At 47.4% G+C, this 21461-nt stretch overlaps 1 protein-coding gene across 28 annotated transcripts in view; it reads left to right on the top strand.

The window, feature by feature from the left end:
- Positions 1 to 16920, top strand: part of LOC135364545 (transport and Golgi organization protein 1 homolog) — a 51809-nt gene extending 34889 nt beyond the window's left edge. For 24 of the 28 annotated variants that reach the window (XM_064592654.1, XM_064592665.1, XM_064592663.1 and 21 more), the window contains 17 exons: positions 927 to 992; positions 1438 to 1569; positions 5031 to 5052; positions 6793 to 6881; positions 7115 to 7192; positions 7535 to 7645; positions 8256 to 8319; positions 8489 to 8627; positions 10618 to 10719; positions 11387 to 11447; positions 11556 to 11591; positions 11671 to 11738; positions 11862 to 11956; positions 12902 to 12984; positions 14616 to 14778; positions 15371 to 15453; positions 16723 to 16920. In XM_064592654.1, coding sequence (XP_064448724.1) covers positions 927 to 992; positions 1438 to 1569; positions 5031 to 5052; positions 6793 to 6881; positions 7115 to 7192; positions 7535 to 7645; positions 8256 to 8319; positions 8489 to 8627; positions 10618 to 10719; positions 11387 to 11447; positions 11556 to 11591; positions 11671 to 11738; positions 11862 to 11956; positions 12902 to 12984; positions 14616 to 14778; positions 15371 to 15453 — 1392 coding nt within the window. In that variant the 3' untranslated portion in view covers positions 16723 to 16920. Of the gene's footprint in view, positions 1 to 926; positions 993 to 1437; positions 1570 to 5030; positions 5053 to 6792; positions 6882 to 7114; positions 7193 to 7534; positions 7646 to 8255; positions 8320 to 8488; positions 8628 to 10617; positions 10720 to 11386; positions 11448 to 11555; positions 11592 to 11670; positions 11739 to 11861; positions 11957 to 12901; positions 12985 to 14615; positions 14779 to 15370; positions 15454 to 16722 lie in introns of those variants that run through there. The other 4 variants (XM_064592670.1, XM_064592669.1, XM_064592668.1 and 1 more) reach the window with 2 other exon arrangements.
- The last annotated feature ends 4541 nt before the right edge of the window (positions 16921 to 21461 follow it).

The following is a 21461-nucleotide window of genomic DNA, read 5'->3' as shown; positions in this document are numbered from 1 at the left end:
AGCAGATAGCTAATGTTCTCTTTCAGACAGCGGCTGTTCCAAGACCGTGTATGTTTCCCACCAGCACACATGTTTGTGACCTCAGCTGTGAGGGTTGAGGATGAAAATGTTATAGATTTCAGGGGTACTTTCTAGAGAGTTGTGTTTGCACAAAATTCAAGCTTGGTGTGAATTAGTAGGAATTGCATTGTGAGCGTCTTGTCTCCTAAAATACTTGGAACTCCAGTTTTTGTAAAATGAGATGTGTTCTTTGTTTTGGTGTCCATATCCAGGAATTTTGTATTCTTTTAGAAATGAAATTTCATGGTCACCTGGGTGGCTCAGTCAGTTGAGCTTCTGCCTTAGCCTTGGGTCATGATCCCAGGGTCCTGGGATTGAGCCCTGCTTGGGCTCCCTGCTCAGCCGGCAGTCTTCTTTTCTGTCTCCCTCTACCCCTTCCCCTGCTCATGCTCTCTCTCTCTTTCACATAAGTAAATAAAATCTTTTTAAAAATCAAATTTTAGAGTTGCTCTTGACTGATTTAGTTACAATACTGAGAAATAGGAACATGAATGCCTTTCATTGGCTTTTGGAGATAGGTGTTCAAGTAATTTAAAATGTCACAGATACCATCAAAATAAACAAGATCACCTGATTATGAAAATCTTTATGTACCCCTGAAATCTGACATTTTGGGCTGTGATTCTGAAGCAAAGTGGGCATTGAAAGAAAACATCACTGTTTTCAGAAACTAAACAGTAATTCGAATTTATTTTTGTTGAAATAATAATCCCATATTCTTCTAATAGAAGCCTCCTGTCTCTCTCTCACTCATGTCCTGATCTATAAACATCTGTCCATAGAACATTCTCATTTATATCTCTAGTACATTTTTTAGTCTTGCTTTTTCTCATTCTTCCATAAATTTTGGGCCTATTTTTGGAAAGGTTCCAGAGGAGTTTATCCAGGTCCTTCATGGATGTACAATAGAAGTCAGTGACTTCTTACCTACTGTAAGTTTACATTTACTTATCTTGTCTATTTTATGTTGGCTTATAAATTCTTAAGTTCTGTTAGCTATAGAAAATTTATTTGCCATGTGTTTGTAGGCAAAATAAAATCTCTTAAGATTTGTCTATTAGATTTTTCCTACAGCTTCAGTGTTATATAATGTATATATGATCACAACATCTTTTTCAAGAATACAGTTTGTTGATAGTTGACATAGGTAAACACAGGGAAACCCATCAGCACAGTACGATAGTAAACACACTCATCACTCCCAAAAGTTTGCCCCTGTTCCTTTGTAATCCCTCTGTGCTCCTTCTCCTCCATGGGGAGGCAGTTGAGAGGTGTGCTTACCTGGGGGAGGCTGGTGGAGGGTTTGTAAAGTTGATTGTTTGGGACAGAGACATTGTAAATCTTTGAGATTCCTCATTGTCTCACGTGTTATTTCAGCTTGTCCATGTTGTGCCTGACCGTTTCCTTCTTGGCCCTGATGGGGTTGGAGTTCTATGGAAACTTCCCATTATCACTGCCCCCTTGGGAGTTTGTGTCTTTCTCATTTATATCTGGAGAACCATCCTCGCTGTAAGTATACTAAAGTAGCTTATATATACTGTTCTTCATAAATGAGCAGAAAATTTTATAGTTATTGGACCTTTTATATCCATTCAGTAATAGAAATATCCCTCTAATACATCAATTTTGATGATCACCTAGATTGAAATAGATTTAAATTTGTGTTGCAGTGCCTTCTGTGATCCATATGTTCTTTTTTTTTTTTTTTTAAGTTCAAGCATAATTGGCCAACAGTGTAGTATTAGTTTCAGGTGTACAACATGATTCAGCAATTCTATACATTTCTCAGTGCTCATCACAATAAGTGTACTCTTAATCCCCTTCACCTCTTTCATCCATCCCTCCACCCACCTGCCCTCCAACCCATGTGTTCTTTAGAAGTGTGTTGTTTAATCTCCATTTTTTGGTCATTCTCTAGCTATCTTTCAGTACTTGGTGTCTAGTTTGAGTCATTTGTGGTCTGAGAACATACGTCCTGTGATTTCTTTTCCTTTGGTCGTTCAGATGTATCTTATGGCCCAGAATATGGCCTCTCTTAGTGAATGTTCCATGGGAACTTGAGAAGAATGTCTTTAGTTTGGTTGTTGAATGGATTATTCTGCAGATGTTAATGGATCCAGTTGATTGGTGATGCTTTTCAGTTCACCTGTATTCTCATGGAATTTCTGTATCTGTTGGATCTGTCAATGACTGATAGAGGGTTCTGAATTCCCCAGCTATAATAGGGATTCATCTGTTTCCATCAGCAATTCTTTCAGTTTCTGCCTGATGTACTTCGACACTCTGTTGTTAATGCATGTACATGAGAAATTATTATGTCTTTTGGAGGATTGACACCTTTACCGTTGAAGTAATGCCCATCATTATCCCCGACGGTTTTCCTTACTCTGTAGTGTGTTTTGAAGGATCATTTCACTGGCCACAGGTTTCTCGTTGGATGTTTCTGTTAACACTTTAAACATTTCATCCTTCTTGATGGCAAGGTTTCGGAAGTGTGATGTAGTCCTTATCCTTATTCCTCTTGGGTAAGGGTTACTGCTCTCCTTCCCCCTTCCACCACCCACACCCAAGCCCTGCTCCAGATTTCCAGACTTGTTTCTTTGTCTTTAATCACCTGTGACTGAACATTCTGGATTAGGCATCATTGGCGTTAGTTGTTGGTGTGTTTGTTTTGGAATTTATCCTGCTTTCCTTGTTTTGAGCTTCCTGGATCTGTGGTTTGGTGGCTATATTAATTTAGGAAAATCCTCAGTCATTATTGCTTCAACTACCTCTCTGTCCATTCTCCTGCTGCTCCTATTCTGTGTGTGTTACACGATTTGTAATTGTCCCACTGGTCTTGGATTTTCTGTGCTGTCTTTTTAATATTTGTCTTTGTTTTTCTTTTGGGAAGTTTCTACCGGAAATTCTTTAGGCACAATGATTCTTTCCTCTGGTATGTTGAGTCTCTTAATGAACCCATCAAAGGCATTCTTGATTTCTGTTATGGTATTGTCCAGAATCCCGGTAAAATCTTAGAGTTTCATATCTCTGCTTACATTCATCACCTCTTCTTCCTACTGCCCCCTTTTTGCTTAGATCCAATATCAGGTATGGAAGGGACTTGAAATTCCCAACCTGCCAATGCCATCATCTCTGCCTTAGATGCCTTAGGTAGTGTGATTCTAGTGCTTGCTGTCGTGGTTTTTACCCTTAGTATGCCTTGTACGGTTGTGTTGAAAGCTAGATCTCCTGTTCTGGTAAAGGAACTGAGGTAAATAGGATGTGAGGGTGAGGTTGTCTACTCATCTGTCTGGGGTTAGACTGAGTTTACTCCCAGGTGAGACAGGGAGGCGATTGCATTGGAGTTGAGACTTTCCCCCTCACCTCTATTGCGTAGTCTTTGGGAAAGGCCCAGTTAGGCTCTGGGGACATAGTTTCACTTGAAGGCAGACCTTTCTAAGAAGAACAGAAAACTTCTGAGTTTATTTCTAAATGGAATCTCCCCCCTCTCCCTGCCAATGGAGAAACCTTCCCTTCAAAAGGAACACAAGTATGTGCTATGGTGAGCGCTGTGAATTGGGCAAGACTGTTGAATCACAGATCTGTACCTCTGAAACAAATAATGCAATATATGTTAAGAAAAAAAGAAGAAGAAGATAGCAGGAGGGGAAGAATGAAGGGGGGGGGAATCGGAGGGGGAGATGAACCATGAGAGATGATGATGGACTCTGAAAAACAAACTGAGGGTTCTAGGGGGGAGGGGTGTGGGAGGATGGGTTAGCCAGGTGATGGGTTAAAGAGGGCACGTTCTGCATGGAGCACTGGGTGTTATGCAGAATGAGTCATAGGTCACTACATCAAAAACTAATGATGTAATGTATGGTGATTAACATAACAATAAAAAATTTTTAAAAAAAGGAAAACAAAACTATGACGTCTTTGGTGTGCTCATCTGTCTCTTCACTTCCCCTTCCTGTGGGGCTCGGTGACAAGGGCCAGAGCAACTCAGAGATTCCTAAGCAACATGTGAAGTTACAGGAATCACCATGGTTTTCTGTTTGCCCTCCACTGATGGACTTTCCTCTAACAACGTTATTATGACTGGCTTGTTGATAGCATGGTGATATTCCAATATCCTGGCAAGATTTGGGGGCGGGCCTCAGCCTCTCCTCATCCTGTAAAACTTTTGAACGGGGAAATATGTTAATGGTTTCAAAATGGGGTCTTGCCTAGAGTTTACTAAGCTATAATTTATCAGGGTGACTCGATCTGGATAGCCCGGTTCCCCTCTTTTGAAACATCCGCTGTCATTTCTCTTGTTGCTTATGCTTCGTCTCTCGCCACGTGCCACTCTTTTTCTCATTCGATGGCTTTTCTGTCTTTTTGATGACCCTCTGTAGCAGTCTGGGAAACTTCATAGCACCTGATGTGCCATAACTGTGTGTGAATTCAGCAAACAGCCAACCCTTAGTAATAGTTCAGAGAAGCTTTTTGGACAAGGAAAATGGCATAATTTTGTCAGAGCTTTGCTCACCTGCCAGCCTTCCTTCCTACATTCCTTCCTCCCTTCCTTCCATTTTCTTTCTTTCAGGATCTTATAATAATCCATTTCTGAACTCAGTGTGCATATCGGGTTGCATTAAAGTTACGGAAATGATGAATTAATGAATATTTTTTTAAATGTCTGCATGGTCCGCTGTCAAGAATTGAACAGGTTGAACGTTCATTTCACAGTATGTGAATAGATTTTGGGGTCAAAACTAAGTTATATACCTTTGTGCTCCTTATCAGAAATGGATTGTGAACTATGATGACTTAATCAGGAAATTCCAATTTTGTCTTCTTTTTTAATCCTGTGAAGTCATTCTGCTATACAAAATGATGATTGTAATTTTCTTGGATGACTGTTTCGGTATTGACCTGAACTAGAGATTTTTCCTAGTAGTACGTTTTGACATCAAACTTCATTTTGTTTCTTCCTCTCTTAGATAAAGCCTCGGCGATATGAAGGTAAGTTTTTTGGCTTTAGTTTTCATTGTCGTAAATTCTCAGTACCGGTGTTTGATGTGGGTATAATTCGACTAGGGGTAAATATGGTGACTTCTGATGTCTAAGTGACTTGTTAACTCCTGAAAATCATTCTCTTTCCCATGTGGAGTCTAAGTGACAATGTGGAGGGTGTTGCCATCTCTTAGGAGACCAGGAGGAGGTATACTTCATGGGAGTAGGGAGAATAGAAAGAGTAATTTTGCAGAGACATGTTTAGGAGGCATGCGATGATAGGAGCCTGAGGTCTGGAGTGAGTACTATGCCATGACCTGGCTCTTGGCGAAATGTCAAGATGAGAAAACACTCTTTGAGTCTAACAAGCAGGCTACACTTAGAGAAGGAGCCACATATTGCCAGACAGAGCGTGTGTCACAAGAGAGGTTTAAACCATGGTTTTGAGTCTGAAGTGGAGGGAGCCTTTCCTGCCAGGGGAGAATGAGTGGAAAGGAACGTGTGCCAGTGGGGCTGATGTATCGTGTCGGGCCTCATGGATTGTGATGATTCCACGGTGCTGTCTGTTGACGGCCAGGGTGGCTGCCTGGCACATAGCAAACCCTCGAATGCTGGTGTTCGTCCCTGTGAGTGCAGCAGTGGGCGTGGTGAGAAGAGAGATCTCAGGGCAGGAGAGCGCTCACATTGGGCCACTAGAAGAGAAGTTTGCACTTTGAGGTAAGATGAGAGAATTATTATTTTTTAAAAGATTCTGTTTATTCATCTGACAGAGAGAGCACAAGCAGACCGAGTGGCTGGCAGAGGGAGGGGGAGAAGCATGCACCCCACTGAGTGCAGACCCAGATGTGGGACCCCAGGGCCCAGAGTGGAATCATGACCCGATGTGGGATCGTGACCCAAGCTGAAGGCAGACACTTAACCGACTGAGCCACGCAGGTACCCCAAGATGAGAGAATTAGGAGCCAGTTAGAGGAGTCTGTGTTCTCGACCTTCGATGTGTTATCCATCTGTGATAGGGCGCTTCATGAGTGTGGTTTTCCTGTCAGGGTAGAGGGTAACCTTCTCATGTTGGGATGAGAAAAGCTTGTGTTCCAGGGAGTGTGAGTTATCCAGGCCCTCCAGAGACTGTAACGTGGAGTTTGTACCCGAGTGTGTTTGATTCCAAAGGTCTTGTCCTCCAGAGCCCCTGCCTAGGGTTCATGACAGGCAATCTGTGAGCAGCAGAAAGTCACTGAAGGCCTTGGAGTTGTCACTCAATTGCCATTTTGAGCTTTCCTTGTGTGGAATTCCAAGGAGGATCTGGAAACGGACATGGCGCTGAGCAGGAGCAAAGGATGGTTTTGTTCATTTTGGGTTGTTGGCAGGGACCTATTTTTGTACCTTAATCATTGGAGGAGAGAAATGTTAGTTGACAGGATGCTTGATTTTTCTGTTACATATCTGGGGATGACATCAGCATTTGCAGTGATTGCATTTTCCAAGACTGGTGCTTACAGATGGGAGTAAACGTAGAAGACATTTGAGGGCGTTTCTCTATCTTTGAAAAAAATTTAAGTAGGAATCTCCCCAAAATAGGTTGTCTTGGGTTTCAAATGCTGCTAAAACTTGCTTCCTTAGGGCACAATGGGAATGCTAACAAGTTAGTTACACCCGAGTGTCAGAGAATGTGTCTCTGGTGCTCATACACTGGGATTATTCAATGTCACTCGTTTTGCTAATTATCTTTGCGATTCTTTTTTCTCCTTTTAGTAACCTTACAACAAATAAATGAGAAGATCCATCGACTTAGGACAGAAAACAGGGAGCTTGCTCAGGAAATATCCCTTTGGGAGCTGAAGGTATCAGTGCCTTTTCAAATACTTTTTGTGATTTCATTTTGGTTACTTCCACCTCTTGTAGTTCATCCTATTGACCTATTTCATGTGATCCAGAAATGGTCCTGATTCAAGAGAAGCTTCACGAATGTAGAGCACTGCCTCTCTATTTTGAAAGGAGTCACACATTAGTAGATAGGTTTGTGTAACACGATGCTATTTTGGAATTCTGTTTCCTTTTTTCATATGTTTTATAGATCCGGGAAGGCAAGAAGCATGTTGCAGAAACTAAGAGTGAACATAAGTTTCTCTCTGAGGAAGTTCTTAAATTGAAGGTAAGAATCCCTTCTTTGCCTGAATTGTGTCCTAACAACAGAAATAAAAGTAATGAATTATCATCATTATCATTATCACTATTATTATTTTAAACATTGATTGATTGATTTGAGAGAGAGAGAAAGAGTGAGTGGTAGGGGACAGAAGGAGAGAGAGAATCCCAAGCTGACTCCATGCTGAGTGTGTAGCCTGATGCAGGGGTCCATCCCAGAACCCTGAGATCAGGCCTTGAGCCAAAACGAAAGCAGGAGTCAGACACTCCACCGACTGTGCCACCCAGATGCCACCCTGGTGCCCCAAGGAATGAATTATTATTACTCATTCAAAATGTTTTGTTGAAGGAGAACATCGAAAAGGTTGACGAAGTTAATGAAAATTTAAATGACACCCTTCGTTGGGCACTGGCTCACTTGCAAATTGAGAGAGAGAAGAAGGTCAAGAATCAGGATGTGGTAAGAGCTGGCTGTTGAGTTTTACCTTAATGTGGCCCCGGCAGGCTTTTGGTTCACTGGGTGAGATGAGTGCAGCATCCTCGCTTGCTGTTTAGCACAGTAGAGAGTGGGCCTCTGGGAACTGAAACTCCTACGGAGCAGTGAGCTGGGATTTCACTTAGAACCACCGTGATGGGGTTTGCTCTTATAAGGACTAGGAAGTATGGTTGATTTCACAGCGAGGTAATGATCACATCATTCAGCCCTGCCCTCCAAGATATGTAGAAAATCCCCACAAGACACTTGAGCGATGAAGGGCGATGGCTGACCCAACTGTGCAGTCCCTTCGTCTCTTAATGCCAAACAGAGCATTTTCAATGTGAATAGGGGAAGATGTGTATATATGTGTGTATGTGGATATATATATGAAGGAAAGCCACTAAGAAAGTCATTTGTGAGTTCTTTGACGTGAACTATTTTCCACTTTGCTTACTTCCTCCTTGTTCCATTATGCCTTAAGGGCTTTCTTTGTTGCACTGCATGATCCTGTGCAGGAGGAGGGTGTCAGACACCCTCACGTTGTTCTGTGATCATGATTTCCTGAATGTCTTTTCTCATATCTGTCTTGAAGGCCCAAGATGCATTCGAGGATGGAGAGCAGAGAGCCTTTAGGGCCAAAAAACGAGAACTGCAGGGTATGTTCTTTTGGGGGAAGAAATCCGCATATGGTGGCAATGAGCTTGCATTGGGAAGGGAAGGAATGCCTTCCTGCCTTCAAGGTCTTGCCCTTCTCCTTTCCCTATCAAACCGAAGTTCTCCGGTCATGTGCACATACACACACAAAAGAAAACTCATCCTTTCCAGAATGTCGACGATTGTTGGAAGACCATTGCAATGCCCTGAGTTCTTTGAAAACAACTCAAGAAGCCGAACTGAAAATGCTGAGGAGGAAAGTGGATATCGTGGTGGATTTCTCTAAACAAAGACAAGCGGCTGCCGAAGAGTAAGCTATTCTTGTGTGAATTGTCACCAATACTATTGTATGAATTTAGGTGACGGCCAGTCTAGATAAGTGTATTTCTTTTAGAATTGGATCTAGAGTATTTTTGCCAAATGCATTCTGTAGAATTGTGCCTGCCCTTGCTGCCTTGATGTGTGTGACCTGCATTTCCCTTTGTGTTCTGACTGCTTGTCACGCTTGTTGTGTGACTCCTTGGAGTAGAAGAGGGAAGGTACCCTCCTTAAAACCTTTGATACCTGGATCCCCTCTGGGTCTGTCTGCCTTGTCCTTTTGGTTTCCGTGTCATCACATGTTCTTATTAGCCCTGAATTCAGTCACTTTTGGTTCAGTACGAGCCTTGGGTCAATAATGGGGATAGAAAAATGGAATTGTCTTGCTGCGGAAACACTGGGAGTCTCCTTGTGGAAAGTGGGTTGGGGCTCCAGCAGTCCTGGATGCCTTCATCCAGTATACAACTGACATCACTCACTGTCGCCCAGTCCCTAAGAAGGCCAGGGTATTTCCCATCCACCGGATTTTTTTAGGTGTAACTCTCCTGGGTCCCAGCCAAAGCCTGCGGGTTCACTAGGGCTCACCTTGGCTGGCTGACCCTGAACTTCACTCGTTTCCTTCTAAGCCCATGCCCATAAAGTTGTTCAGCTTCTTTACAGTTCACTTGCCTGTTCCAGAATGTATTGATGTGTCCTGGGGAGATTGGCTCCCACTGCCAGGCTGGCTTTCTCCTAGGCTTCCTTCTTCTCCATCTGGTTCTCGTGTTTCTTCATGTACTCTTTAGAAATTGGGTGCATTCCCTCACGAGTTTGCTCTTTTGTCCAGTGTTTCCTTTCTTTTCTCAGGAGGAGATCAGGACCTTAGAGTCCCTCATTCACGTTGAAAAGCAAAACTGTTCCCTGTCTTCCCTGGAGACTCAGCTTTGTGTTATTCCTTCCCACAGCGGGGATGGGGGCTGCTCTGTGTCACTGGCATCTTGGTTCAGTTCATTGGAAATTTCTTTTGGGGGTGGGTACAGTGTCCTGACCACCTTTCTGTCTTCTACACCTTCCAACTGAGCCACTCCATTACAGCCGCTCCAGAAAGCATTTGCTGAAGGATTGCCTGAGAGACCAGAAGCAAATGCATGTGTCTTTCTCTGTCGGGAGCTTTTGACTCAGTTTCTAAGAGTCTTTTGGCATGTGATCTTGAGGAAATGAGGTGTCCTCTTGAAACCCTTTAAATCAACACCATGAGCAAAAGAGTCTGAGGGCAGCACAGCAAAGCAGCCTTTTTAAGCATCGCACGTTGCTGCCTTCACTATCAGTGAACTCAGTCTTGTTAAAGTCGGTTGACTCCATGCAATTGATAGTTTTCCATCTGAAATCTGTTGCGTGGAGATAACACACTGGCTATGTGACAGTTCACAGCCTTTTGCGCTTCAGGACATATTGCTGGTACTAAGATTGGCCTCTTCAAAGGAGGAGGCAGGGGTTGTAGTTGTAGACCCAGAGATGTCTGGGAGTGAGTTGCCATGCTGATGAAGCCATATTCTGGAAGGCTTCCTTTTGGGTTCATTTTGTCAGGCACAGCCTTGGTCTGAGGATCAGGGCTCCCCATGGAGGTGTACGACTAACGATGGTCCCCTGCTTCATCCTATAGTTGGTCAGGCTTGGTTTTTCACTTTGAACTGAAAGGAGCCTTCACCGTCTCCGACAAAAGACCAACTCTGAGAGGACACAAGCTGCAATGTTACTTGAGGAGTTGATAATGAAGTAGAGAAGTGTAAAGACAGCTCCGATTGCAAGGGACTTGGCAGCATCCAGAGTCTGATTTTTCTTTAACCCTAAATGGGACCTTCAGTTCATTTCCCTCCTTGTGTTGTCAGTCTGTGCATTTATGAGGGACATTGGAATCTAGGCCATCCAGTGTGCTGGGAGGAATGACGGCAGAACTTCTGGATCTTGGCTACTGGACCATGTCTATACCTTTCCTGTCTTAGGAAGGTTGCAAAGACCCGCTGTGACCTGGAGGCAACAGAGAGTCAGCTGTCCGCTGCCATGGAAAATCTGAAAGGAATCACAGAAGCAACGGACAAGTACAAGTGAGTTCAGACACTGAATATTAGCGGCTCCTGAAATCCCTGTTCACTTTGTATTTTTAACTTTTCTTCATTGTTTAGACTCAATTCACATGTAATATAAACAAAAATTCAGAGGCATATCCGGAGAGAATTAACAGACACAAAAAGTTAAGCTCTAGAAAGAACAAAGCAATTTCATTACTAAACATGTCCTGATCCCCAGCGCTGGCCTGATTCTGTGGAGCCTTCTTCCACGCCATCGTCCCTGGGGGTGGTGTCAGTTGTCCTAATCTGGAGGAAAGCAGTTTGTCGTAGGATGCATCCTACCCATAAGCCCGGCAGGGCCATCTGATGGCGCTGGTCTTTGCCGCCCTGGGAGCCATGGCGAGGATAGAAGTTGCCCAGCACACTTGATGGCACCCTTGTCACGTGATAAATTAGGGCGAGATTGAAAATGGGTAAGGAAATTATGTCAACTCTGCACCCTGCAGGGGAAGAAAAATGATTACGGAAAAGAGGTAACAATAGCTTTGATCCTACTGTACATTATAACCATGTGAAAAGTGTTTCCTGTGTGAGGATCAATTGTATGAGGGGACAGATAAGAGGAGAATGGCCACGTGGGCAGATGATTTAAAATCACAGCCAATATTGGGTGTTATCTGACGAGAGCACTTATAACTCACAGGCAAGAAATTGGAGAGATGCAAGATCAGCTGCAGGAGGCAGAGCTCACCTTCCAACACAAGGTAACCTGAGTTGTGCCCCAACCTCCTGGCCCCTTAGCGCCTCCTGCAGGTGATGGAAGTGGCCCTTCGATCCCCCAACATGGGCTCTTGGTGTGTTGACTTTTTCAGATCGCAGCTCATGAGAGAAGTGCTCTAGATAATTGGGTAAGTGTTTTCTTTTTCCTCCTCTTCGTTTGGGGCCCAGTCCGGCACAGCTGAAGGTGGATGTGTTTTTCTCCCCCAGATCAAGGCTCAGGTTTGGGAGAGGAAGATAGTGCAGCAGAGGAGGGAGAACGCCTATGTGAAACACAGGTGTGTGATTTTGACGTGCCTTTTTCTGGGCGTCTTGAGGGGTCAAGGCTAAGCTGTTTAGTGTCTAGTAGAGGACATGGTGGTGTCATTCTTATAGACGTCCATTCTTTTTCTGTCTTCAAGACTGCACATGATGAGGAGAGAGATGCTGCCTGAGGGATCCATGAGGCAGGAACCGATGCCGGGAAGACCTGAGACACAGAACCGTGTGCAGAGAGGTAGGGAGCGTGCTGTGAAATGCAGCAGCCTGATCTCTGCTGGGAGAGCACATGGTGTCCTTCCCGTTCCTGTGGGTGATCACTGTGTGTCCTGGAGAGAATCACAAGCACTACCTAAGGACAGCAGGTTGTCTGAAGGGGTGACAGGAGGGTGCTTTCCTCAGGTGCCCACCGGCCGCAGGGCACCTGTCCCTGTGACAGGTGGAGCTCATGCCCCTCCCGTGACTGCAGACCCTCCCACCTCCTCTACCACCCACCTACTGAAGAGCTGAGCCTGGAGGAGTTGTGGGCCCGAGCTCCCTTCCCACCTTGATGCAATGGTGAAGACTTTTTGGAAAAAAAGAAATGGAGAAAAATGGCATTTATTTACTCTTTATGGAGGTTCCTTGATTTTTGTTTTATTCGTCATCTACAGTCCTATATTAATCCATGAAATTCATGCATTTTACTCCTCTAATGTTATCGGTATAAAGCCACAGCTTTACTTCTCAATCTGCCTATTTTTACTTTGCTCCTGGCTGTACGATTAGTGTACTCCCCAATTCTTCTCTTCAATATTTATGTAATAGCCAGCCACACATGCTAGGCCTCATCTATAGACTGAAGGATTGAACCATCAACTGGCGGCCTGAGAAGAGAATGCATGCCGTTCATGTTGAGGGTTTATCCATTTTTAGCTGGTTGAGCCCAGAGCAGTCTACTGCTGTCCCCTTAGCTATGAAAACACCTGAAGCAAGCTGGGCGATGGTGGTCCCATCCTCGAGGGGGAGAGGCAGAGGTCTCCCCCTTGTCCTCAGGGGTCAGCAGAGACCTTTGAGAAATGCTGTGTGTCTGAGAAGGGACCCAAGAGTGGGACAGAGGGCAACGTGTTAGGGGCGGGTTTGGAGGGTTGGTTTGATTTCTGCACAGTCAGTGCTGGTCTGAATCCACCTCCATCTGTTCTAGGGCTTTGGTCTGATGCTGAAACTGGTGGGTCTCCCATGGGGAACAGGGGCACCGAGCCTCACAGAGACCCAGGGATGAGCAAGGTAACTACTGTGGCCTCTACCAGGTGTTCCGGAAACTTTTCCCTTTCTGAGCAGCACCCTGTCCTGGCCTTGTGTCTGTTGGGTGGGTTAGGGTTTGTCTGTGGTGTCGTTCACCTTTCAAAATACAAGCAGTTCACCCGGGGGCTGACAGGCTTCTCCATTACAGATCCTCACCTTCGGTGGCACCTCCTGAAGCCACGGGTGCTTAGAGGTGAAGGATGGCAGGGCGCTCACTGTGTGTGCGTGTGTGCTTGTGTGTGTGAGTGTGTGCGTGCGTGTGTGTGTTTGTGTCCATCCGTCCACCCCTGCCCACGCACAATGCCTGTGGGGGAAAGTAGCTCGAGGAGGATGACACGTCACTCCACAGTGAAGTCTCTGGCCGGCCTGACTGCCAGTCAGTAGGTTCCGATCAGGTGCGATTGGTGTAGTGTTCATGTTGGGGTTCGATGATTTACCTGTGCCAAGGTCTGGGGTAATCCTCACAACTGGAAACTAGGGGAAACTCTCTCTCCATTTTCTATTGTCTGTTTTGCAGTTTGGAATGTTCTTAGATAGGGCAAGTTTCATAAGTCATCCCTGTTTTCCTTCTGCTGGTACAAATGCTGTACAGAATCCCTCTACTTGTACCCTTTCAACGACTGTTGTGAATTTCCAAAGTGGGGGGTGTCCTGGCACACACATTCTGAAGCGGGGATGTCGGTGATTAGCTGCATGACCCGGGCCTCACAAGCCCTGCAGTTGGGCTTCTAGGAGCAGGTCCTTTTGGTCTTAGGTCACTGTGAGAGCTGGTTTCTTCTCTCATCACACGCTCTGGAGTTGTCCGTCAGAAAGCATACACATTTTTGTGAATTCTCAAAATTCACAAAAGTTAGCCTTAGTTAGCCTTCCCATCTTAATTTCCCACTGGACAAAATTGCTCTGGAACTCAGTGTGCGGAAAATTCCAATGACTGTGTTTTAAGATAAACACAGCCGCTGCACGTAAATAAGGGCTATTGGTATCATGTTCCTCTCAGAAAACCCTCTTCCAGGTCCCCTATCAGACCACAGGCCCCTAAATCCTCAAGGGTCTTTGTGGCCTGGACAGAAACTGCAGAGAGTAGAAGACCGCTTTGTCAGGAAGTGAGGCAGGTGGGGACAGTCAGGGGCTTTGCAGGCAAGGGATTCACCTCGAGTGGCTCGGATTCCTTGTGGAGAAAGGGCATTCAGTTTCATCACATTCTGTCTATTCTTAACAAACCCAAATCTTCTGCGGTGGTTGAAGAGGAAAGATGAAGTGTTGTCCACGATGTCGATGCCTCCCTGTCTGGAGTGTGGGCTGCTTTACTTGTTTCCAGTGATCCCTTTTCACCCTTTAAGACTCTACTTCTTGGTAGTGAATGTTGGCAGACTTGGGTAGTGATGTTTGATGACAGTAGGTTATTCCTGTAACATCCTTTCTCCTTCCCCGTCCCCCCCCTTATGATAGTAGGCAGCAATTGGGAGGGACAAAGTTTTCTAGCATGACGTGGCTCTCCTGGAACGTGGTATTGGGGAAGGAGCCAGATGCTGAGAGCTTGCTCTTTGGGTTTCATCTCTTGGTGTTGCAACTTTTGGCTGTCTTACCCAAATATTTTGTCCTCTGTTCTGCAGGTCGGTACAGATGTGAGAGGGTTTCCTCATGCTCCAAGGCCCCCCCATATGCCCTACCACATGGGGCAGGGTTTACCAGGCTTCCCTGGCTATGGGCCACCTCCACCTCCTCCACATGGGTGGACATGGGGGCCTCAACCACAGCTCATTCCTGCTACACATGGTAAGATGATCTGAACTGGATGACCTGAATCGTAAAGCCTATTCATAGTTTAAGTACTTCTGTTGGTGGAGAAGATGTAGAGGAGGTACCAGAAGGCTTTGCAATGCAAGGATCGACCTGAGTGAGGACATAGTAGCATTCGTCACCTTTCTGTGGACATCCATTTCATGGACTGTCTTGTTTCACCCTACAGAAATGGGCAGCAGGTGTCTGCCATAGAGAAGAAAAGTGACAGTTTGCAAAGGACAGACATAAAAGCTTTGCCCATGGGCACTGCCCAGACACAATGTTTTGGGCCCTGGGATGGATGAAGCACAACCTCAAATCACTGTTACTTGTGGAGGCCCCAGTTGTCCAGTGTTATTCACTAGCTCTGAAAACATCTGTCACTGGGTGGACTGATCACATCCTCAGTTGTGGGGGACTTGTCTCTCCTTTGTCCGCAGGGGTGAGAGGAGACCTGTGAGAAATGCTCTGAATCTGGAAGGGATGTGGGAGTGGGAGAGCGTGGAATAGGGTGGGGCAGGTGTAGAGGGTTGGCTTGCATCCTGCATGGTCAAGGCCAGTCTGAATCCACCTCTGTCCCTTGCAGGGCTTCGGTCGTATTCAGAAACCTGTGGCTCTCAAGGGGACAACAGTGGCACCCCGCCCAAGAAGGTCCCACAGAAGGACTAGGTAAATACTGTGTCTTTTCTCAGTTGTAACCATTTCTGGAATCCTGTTCCTGTCTGGGCAGCACCCTGTCCTGACCTGTGTCTATTGGGTATGTCCTGGGATCTGTGTGTGGTGTCATTGACCTTTCAATATGCCCAGTCTTCATTCGGAGCCTACAGACTTCTCTGTTTCCAAATCATCACCTTACGCGGGGCGTCCTGAAGCTCCACGTGCTTAGAAATGAAGGAGAGCAGGACCCTGCCCTTGTGTGTGTGTGTGTGTGTGTGTGTGTGTGTGTGTGTGTAAACTCCTGGAGGAGAGCAATATCTCACTCCACACTGAAGTCGGCCAGTCCCGCTGACTCCTTGCAGTTTGCTTTCCCGCGGGAGCGGTAGTGGTGTTGGGTTTCGGGTCAGGAGACTAAGCTGGGAGAATGTCTGCGGTAATCCTCACAGCTGGAAACGGGAAAAGCCATGCCCTGCCTCACACTTTGTGCCACGTGCTTTGGGCAGCCGTGAGTGTTGGTGGACAAGGTGAGCTGCGACCTCACGTGCGTTCCATCTGTGTGGGTAAAGACGCGACCCGGAATCCCTCCAGTTGCTCCCTGGGTGAGATGAAGGTGAACTCTGCCAGGGGCCAGCTGTGTGGTAGAAAACGCCTCCCAGAGCACAGCCGTGAAGAGGGAATCCCGGTGACTCCCTGCAGGGCCCACGGCTCACACACGTTTCAGTCGTGCTCCCGTGAGCGGGTTCTGATGCGGTTTGCTGGCTGTGCCGACTGATAGCGTCTCTCCTGATCCACCCTGGGAGGGTCACGCCTGCTCTCCAGACACATTGGTTTGCACCCGGGGATGCAGAATGGGCCCCTCAGTGGTTCTCGGCACCAAGGACTATGCATTTGCTCTGTGCCTGAGCTGAGGAGCATCGGAATGTCGGTGACTCAGATCCACAGAGCTGGGTCTCACGAACTCATCGGGATCGTGTTCTTCTCAGCACTTTTCCCGGTCCGCTGCAGGACTCCAGAAACTCCCGTCTCCTGAGCGGTGTCTGTGGCCATGGACAGCACTTGGGAGAGTAGAAGAAGACCCCTTTGTCAGGGAGGGAAGCGGAGCAGGGTCAGGCGGGGGCTGGTGGGCAGCAGTTGGACCCACGAGGGGCTGTGATTCCACGTGTGGACACTGGGCTTCTCCGGACTTCTCACCGTGCTGACCCCTGCTTCTTCGGGTTTCAGGTTGATGGGGGTTCTGCTTCTGTCTGTCATAGCAACATTCCTTTGGTTTCTGTTCTGCAGAACCCTGTGGATGCAAGAGGACCTGCTCCTGTACCCGGCCCACTGGGTCCACCGTACCCCACGGATCCCCCTTCATCACCATCCTGGAGCCCTGGGGCACATCTCCCTCCACCCACCCAGTGGTCTCTGCATCCTTACCCTGCACCCGAACCTACACCACAGGGTTTGATGATATGAATTGTATGATTTGACTTATAATCTGTATTGTCTTCTTTCTTATTGAGTTGGTGGGGCAAAGGCCAAGTTTGTGCTGAGGCCTTGACATTGGGAGGGGAAAACCGCCTGGGGGCGCTGTAACATCCTGAAGTTTCTCAGGACATACAGGTGTTGTGCTGGGCTATTTCCACACACTGAGCGGGGGGAGGTGCCGTTGTTGGGAAGGAAGTGTCTCTATCGCACAATGGCAGACATATATTTCTTACCGTCGGGCACGTCCAGAGTCCACAGTTGTTGTTCTGGGCGGGATGAAACACACCTCTCACTTTGTTTTCAGCGTGTTGAGTTTGAGCTCTCATTTCCTCAGTTATATAAACACCTGAAGCAGGGCTATGGTCCCTTGATTAATCATTAGGGCAGGGGTCTGTCCCTTGTCCTCGGCAGTCAGTGGATACTTGTGGGAAACCCTCTTGTCCGGTAAGGGAGGTGAGAATGAGAAACAGTGGCAGATGCTGGAGGCAGGTGTAGACGGTTTGTTAGAATGTTGCTCAGTCACTTCCAGTGGGATGGTCTTCCGTCTTTTCTCTGACGTGGGTCAGATACAGACGCTGGGGCATCCTCCATAAGGAATAGCAGTCCTACATGCAGGCCTCTCATGTTATGGGAGAGTGAATGTTGCTAAGGACATGATCACTTTCTTCAGGTTGCTCAGGAGACGCCTTTGAGGGACTTTGTCTTTCACTCATACTGAGGTGGTCAGCAGGTCCCTTTGTGGTGAAGGAGAGCCGCTCTTCTCCAAAAGCTGGGCACAGCAGGTATGCGCATGCACACTGTGCAGAGACGATATTCTGTGCTCTGGGAGGGATGAGGAGGGAATTTCAGGGGTCTGAGAGCAGCGAGGGACACATTCATTAAACGACAGAGAGGTTGTGTTCCGTATAAGGGAAGCCCCAGCGATGGATCTGAAGGACCAGAGAGGGAGCCATGAGTCACTAGAAACAGGAGGCTGTGGATGAGCAGGATGGAGGTGCTCAGGGGAGTGGATGGGCCTCTCTCGGGTAGAGCGGAGGCCGTTCCTGCAGGCCAGCAGCTTGAGCAGTGAGTGTGAGGACACCGTGAGATCCACACCGAGCTGCTGCCTGTGTCCATCACACAGCGTGGATGATGCAATTATTTGTATCAGAACGTCATGGTTGCCATAAAGCTGTTCGTTCATAATCTATAAGGATTGTTGTTTCCTCTGAATTTCTGAAGGTTCTGAACTGGGTGAAAGAATGTGGTGGAGACTTGGGAAATTGAACTCGGTTCCTTTGGGGATTCTTGTCTGCCTGAGTTTGTGGGCCCCAGTGAGAAAAAGTGAAGACGGGACCAAGATCAGCAGAGTGGCTGCCTTGGCCTTCAGCCCGAGTCAGACTCTTCGTGGGGCATTCAGGATTGACCAGGAGCCACTCTCGCTGGATCCCTGTCACTATGCCTCTGCATCTGAGTCACCGCCCTGCCTGCACTTTGCATCTCCCTGAACTTTGGTCACAGTATCCTGCGGATTGACCTGTGTTCCTGCCCGAATGCCAGCTCTCCGTGGGGCCTACTCAGAGCCTCAGCTCTGTTATCTGTGAAAGGGGAGCCTGTCGGATTCTGAGGTCATTAGAAGAATAGGAGTTGAAGTACATAAAGAATCTGCAGGGGCCCCTGGGTGGCTCAGTCGATTAAGCATCGGACTCTTGATTTCTGCTCAGGTCATGATCTCAGGGTTCTGTGATCGAGCCCCAAGTCAGGCTCGGCGTTGGGTGTGGAGCCTATCTAGGAATTTCTGTCCTCCCCACCCACCCCCCCCACGCCCCCCACGCCCCCCACGCCGCCTTTCCAGCACAAATTTGCCCTTTTTCGGTCTCTATCTCAAGAAAAGAAAAAGAATATGCAAAATATCTGGGCTCTTGGCCACTCCCCCTTCTCACTGTTTAAATGAAAATAGCTCCATCAGATGATCATCAAAAGATGTTCATTTAAGTCCACAACATTACACTGAGAGTATAACACCTCAGCCCAGAGATTGGCATCCTCATTTCAAAAATAAGGCAAAGACCCCCCCTTTTTTTTTCTATTAAATTTTAGGTCCTAGCCAAGAACGAAGTAAAAGATCATTATGAGAACATGTATATTCAGAGATTCATATCTGAGATGTGAAGACAGTTATTTTCTATTACATACAGACTCACGGAAGCAGCCACACCCTCAGGTGTTCATTCAAGGCCTCAGATATACCAGAGGAAGCAAATGCATTCAGGAAAACATAAGGTCACAGTGTACTAACCCCAATCCGTCTGCCTTACAGGACAGTACATTTGCTATTTGAAGACCTCCCAGAGCAGTAACAACCAGGCTGTGTGTGCATATATTTAGAAAATTGTCAGATCAGCCTAATGTCCTGAATGTTGTCCCTGCCCATCCTGTCCCCTGTGCTCTGTCTCTCCTGGGATCCCCCAAATAAACCTTCCACGGTTCTGTCTCTGTGTCAGCGTCTGCCATCAGGACGCCCTACAGTCGCTCCCCTTCGAGTGCACGCTGTGAAGCCCGTACACACAGAAAACAAACCGGCAGCAATGGTGGTGACGGAGAATAGTAGCAAGAGTCCCCTTTGTGGTATCTTTACTGCAAGGGGCGTAAGAAATCCTTCTGGGGAGGCGGACACAACATGTATTTAAGTCTGTTGGTGGTTGTATGAACTCTGGTGCTAGATACTCTTGAGCACATGGCGCCTGCTAGTTTAAGGGGTGTGTGGTGATCAGCAGGACAGGTGTCTGTCCCCAGGCAGTGGTCTGTTGTGATGGTGAGGAATGAACGAAGCATCCCTAGTGGCCCTGGGAGACCGGTGAGGAGGCCCTGCATTAATCCAGATTTTGTGCACTGGTTTCACCTTACCAGCTGCCCCCCAACAGCAGATGGGCTCTGAGGGGGGCTGATGGTGACAGTTTTCTTGGTAAGACCCACGATGCCCCATAATCCGCCCCCAGTTTCCTTGTTGAGGGATGGGCAGGGCAGAGGCCAATGACAAGAGACCCATTCCTCCCTCACCACACAGGAGGAGTTGGGTGTATGCTTCTGTCACTTTTTAGTCCTTTACTCCAATCCATTCTGCACCACAACTCCTGGGTCTTGCAAAGCCCTCCTTCTTCCCGGGTTGTGGAAGCAGCCATCCTCCAGTAGCTTTGAGGTCGTGGCTGGGCCACCAAGGTGTCCAGGTCTGTCTGTCCACATGCTTCCCAGGAGTGGCTGGTAACTGCACTGCTGTAGTCAAGGTCAGCCTGAGCAGCCTTTGACAATGGGATTGCCATGCCCTGTGAGCAGGGTCTGGGCCGAATGATGGCAGGAGAGAGGGGGAGACAGGAGAGGTGGTTCCCTGTGGTCTTGGACAGGGCTGCACAGAGCAGAAGGCCTGAGGGCCTGCGGAGAGATAGGGAAAGAGACTGTCAGGGAGAGAGACACTGAGTGAGTGGTGGGGGGATTGGGCAAGTCCTAGAAAGTGAGAGGAACAAAGAGAGAGACACAGGGTAGAGAGAAGCAGAGACAAAGAGGAATTTCAAGGATGAAAAGAGGTTGCTGGTCTAGGTGTATGGAAGTGGACCGTGGACCAGGGTGGAGGAGGTCGATGTGTAGGTGCTTTGAGCATTGGGACCCGAGAAGGTGGGAAAGCAGGTGATCAGATTTCCCTGAGCCCAAAGCTCCCACCTTCCTAGGGCTGAGCTTTGCAGAGGCCGTTTCACTTGGGAAGATGGGCACACGTCCTTTTGCATGGACTTGTGGGGCCGAGCCTCAGGATCTGTCATGGAGAGAGATGGCTTGGCTGGACCTGAGCATGCTCTGTCCCTCCAGCTGAGGGGCCATGGCTTTGAGCATTGTAGGGATTCCCAGTGCGGCCAGGAGAGGGCGCCCGCGCACCTCCACCGGGACGCGGAGGTTTCTCAGCGTTTGCTGACCCAGGGCATCTCAGAGCAGGAAGGACTTCTGTAGCAGCCCAAGGATCCAGCCCCACTCTGGCTGCCCCAGGATAGAGAGCCAGGGCTGTGGTTCCAGTAGGTTCTGCCACCACCCTGTGGGAGACCCTGGGGGCTTTGCAGCAACTTGGTGCCTCCTGACGTGCCACAGACAAGCTGCTTTGTTGGGTGAGTGCTGAGGAGGGGGCTCTGGGTGTCTTCCCAGGACATGCTGGTAGGTGAGCAGCACAGTCGCTTGCATTTCCTGAGCTGTTCCCCTGGTTCATTCCTCCCTTTCCCTGAGGGTATTTCAACAAGACGTATTTTACTCAGGGATCCGTGGATTGAGGGGTCCTGCAATGTCACATCAGAGATGCTGTGGTGGTTTTGTTACAGCTGGAACCAGAGCCCCAGGTAAAAGCACAGAGTGTCCTCCACTTAAACATGCGTTTACTGCACAGTTAATTGGTAATGTTTATAGGAAGAGAACATGATTAGATTTTTTTTTTTTTTGTCACTAATGCAACATACTATCAATTGCTGTTAAGCTTGGAAAACTGCACTTGGTTAACACTGATTTCAAGGTTAGTGAGCACTCTTAAGCTTCAGGTC

This window comes from Mirounga angustirostris, unplaced genomic scaffold (genome assembly GCF_029215605.1).
Source record: "Mirounga angustirostris isolate CCGP_5_RB_7025 unplaced genomic scaffold, mMirAng1.0.hap1 SCAF_5, whole genome shotgun sequence".
In the NCBI taxonomy this organism is placed as follows: Eukaryota; Metazoa; Chordata; class Mammalia; order Carnivora; family Phocidae; genus Mirounga; species Mirounga angustirostris.
Note: the sequence above shows the minus strand (reverse complement) of the source record. Positions and strands in the feature narration are given on the sequence as shown.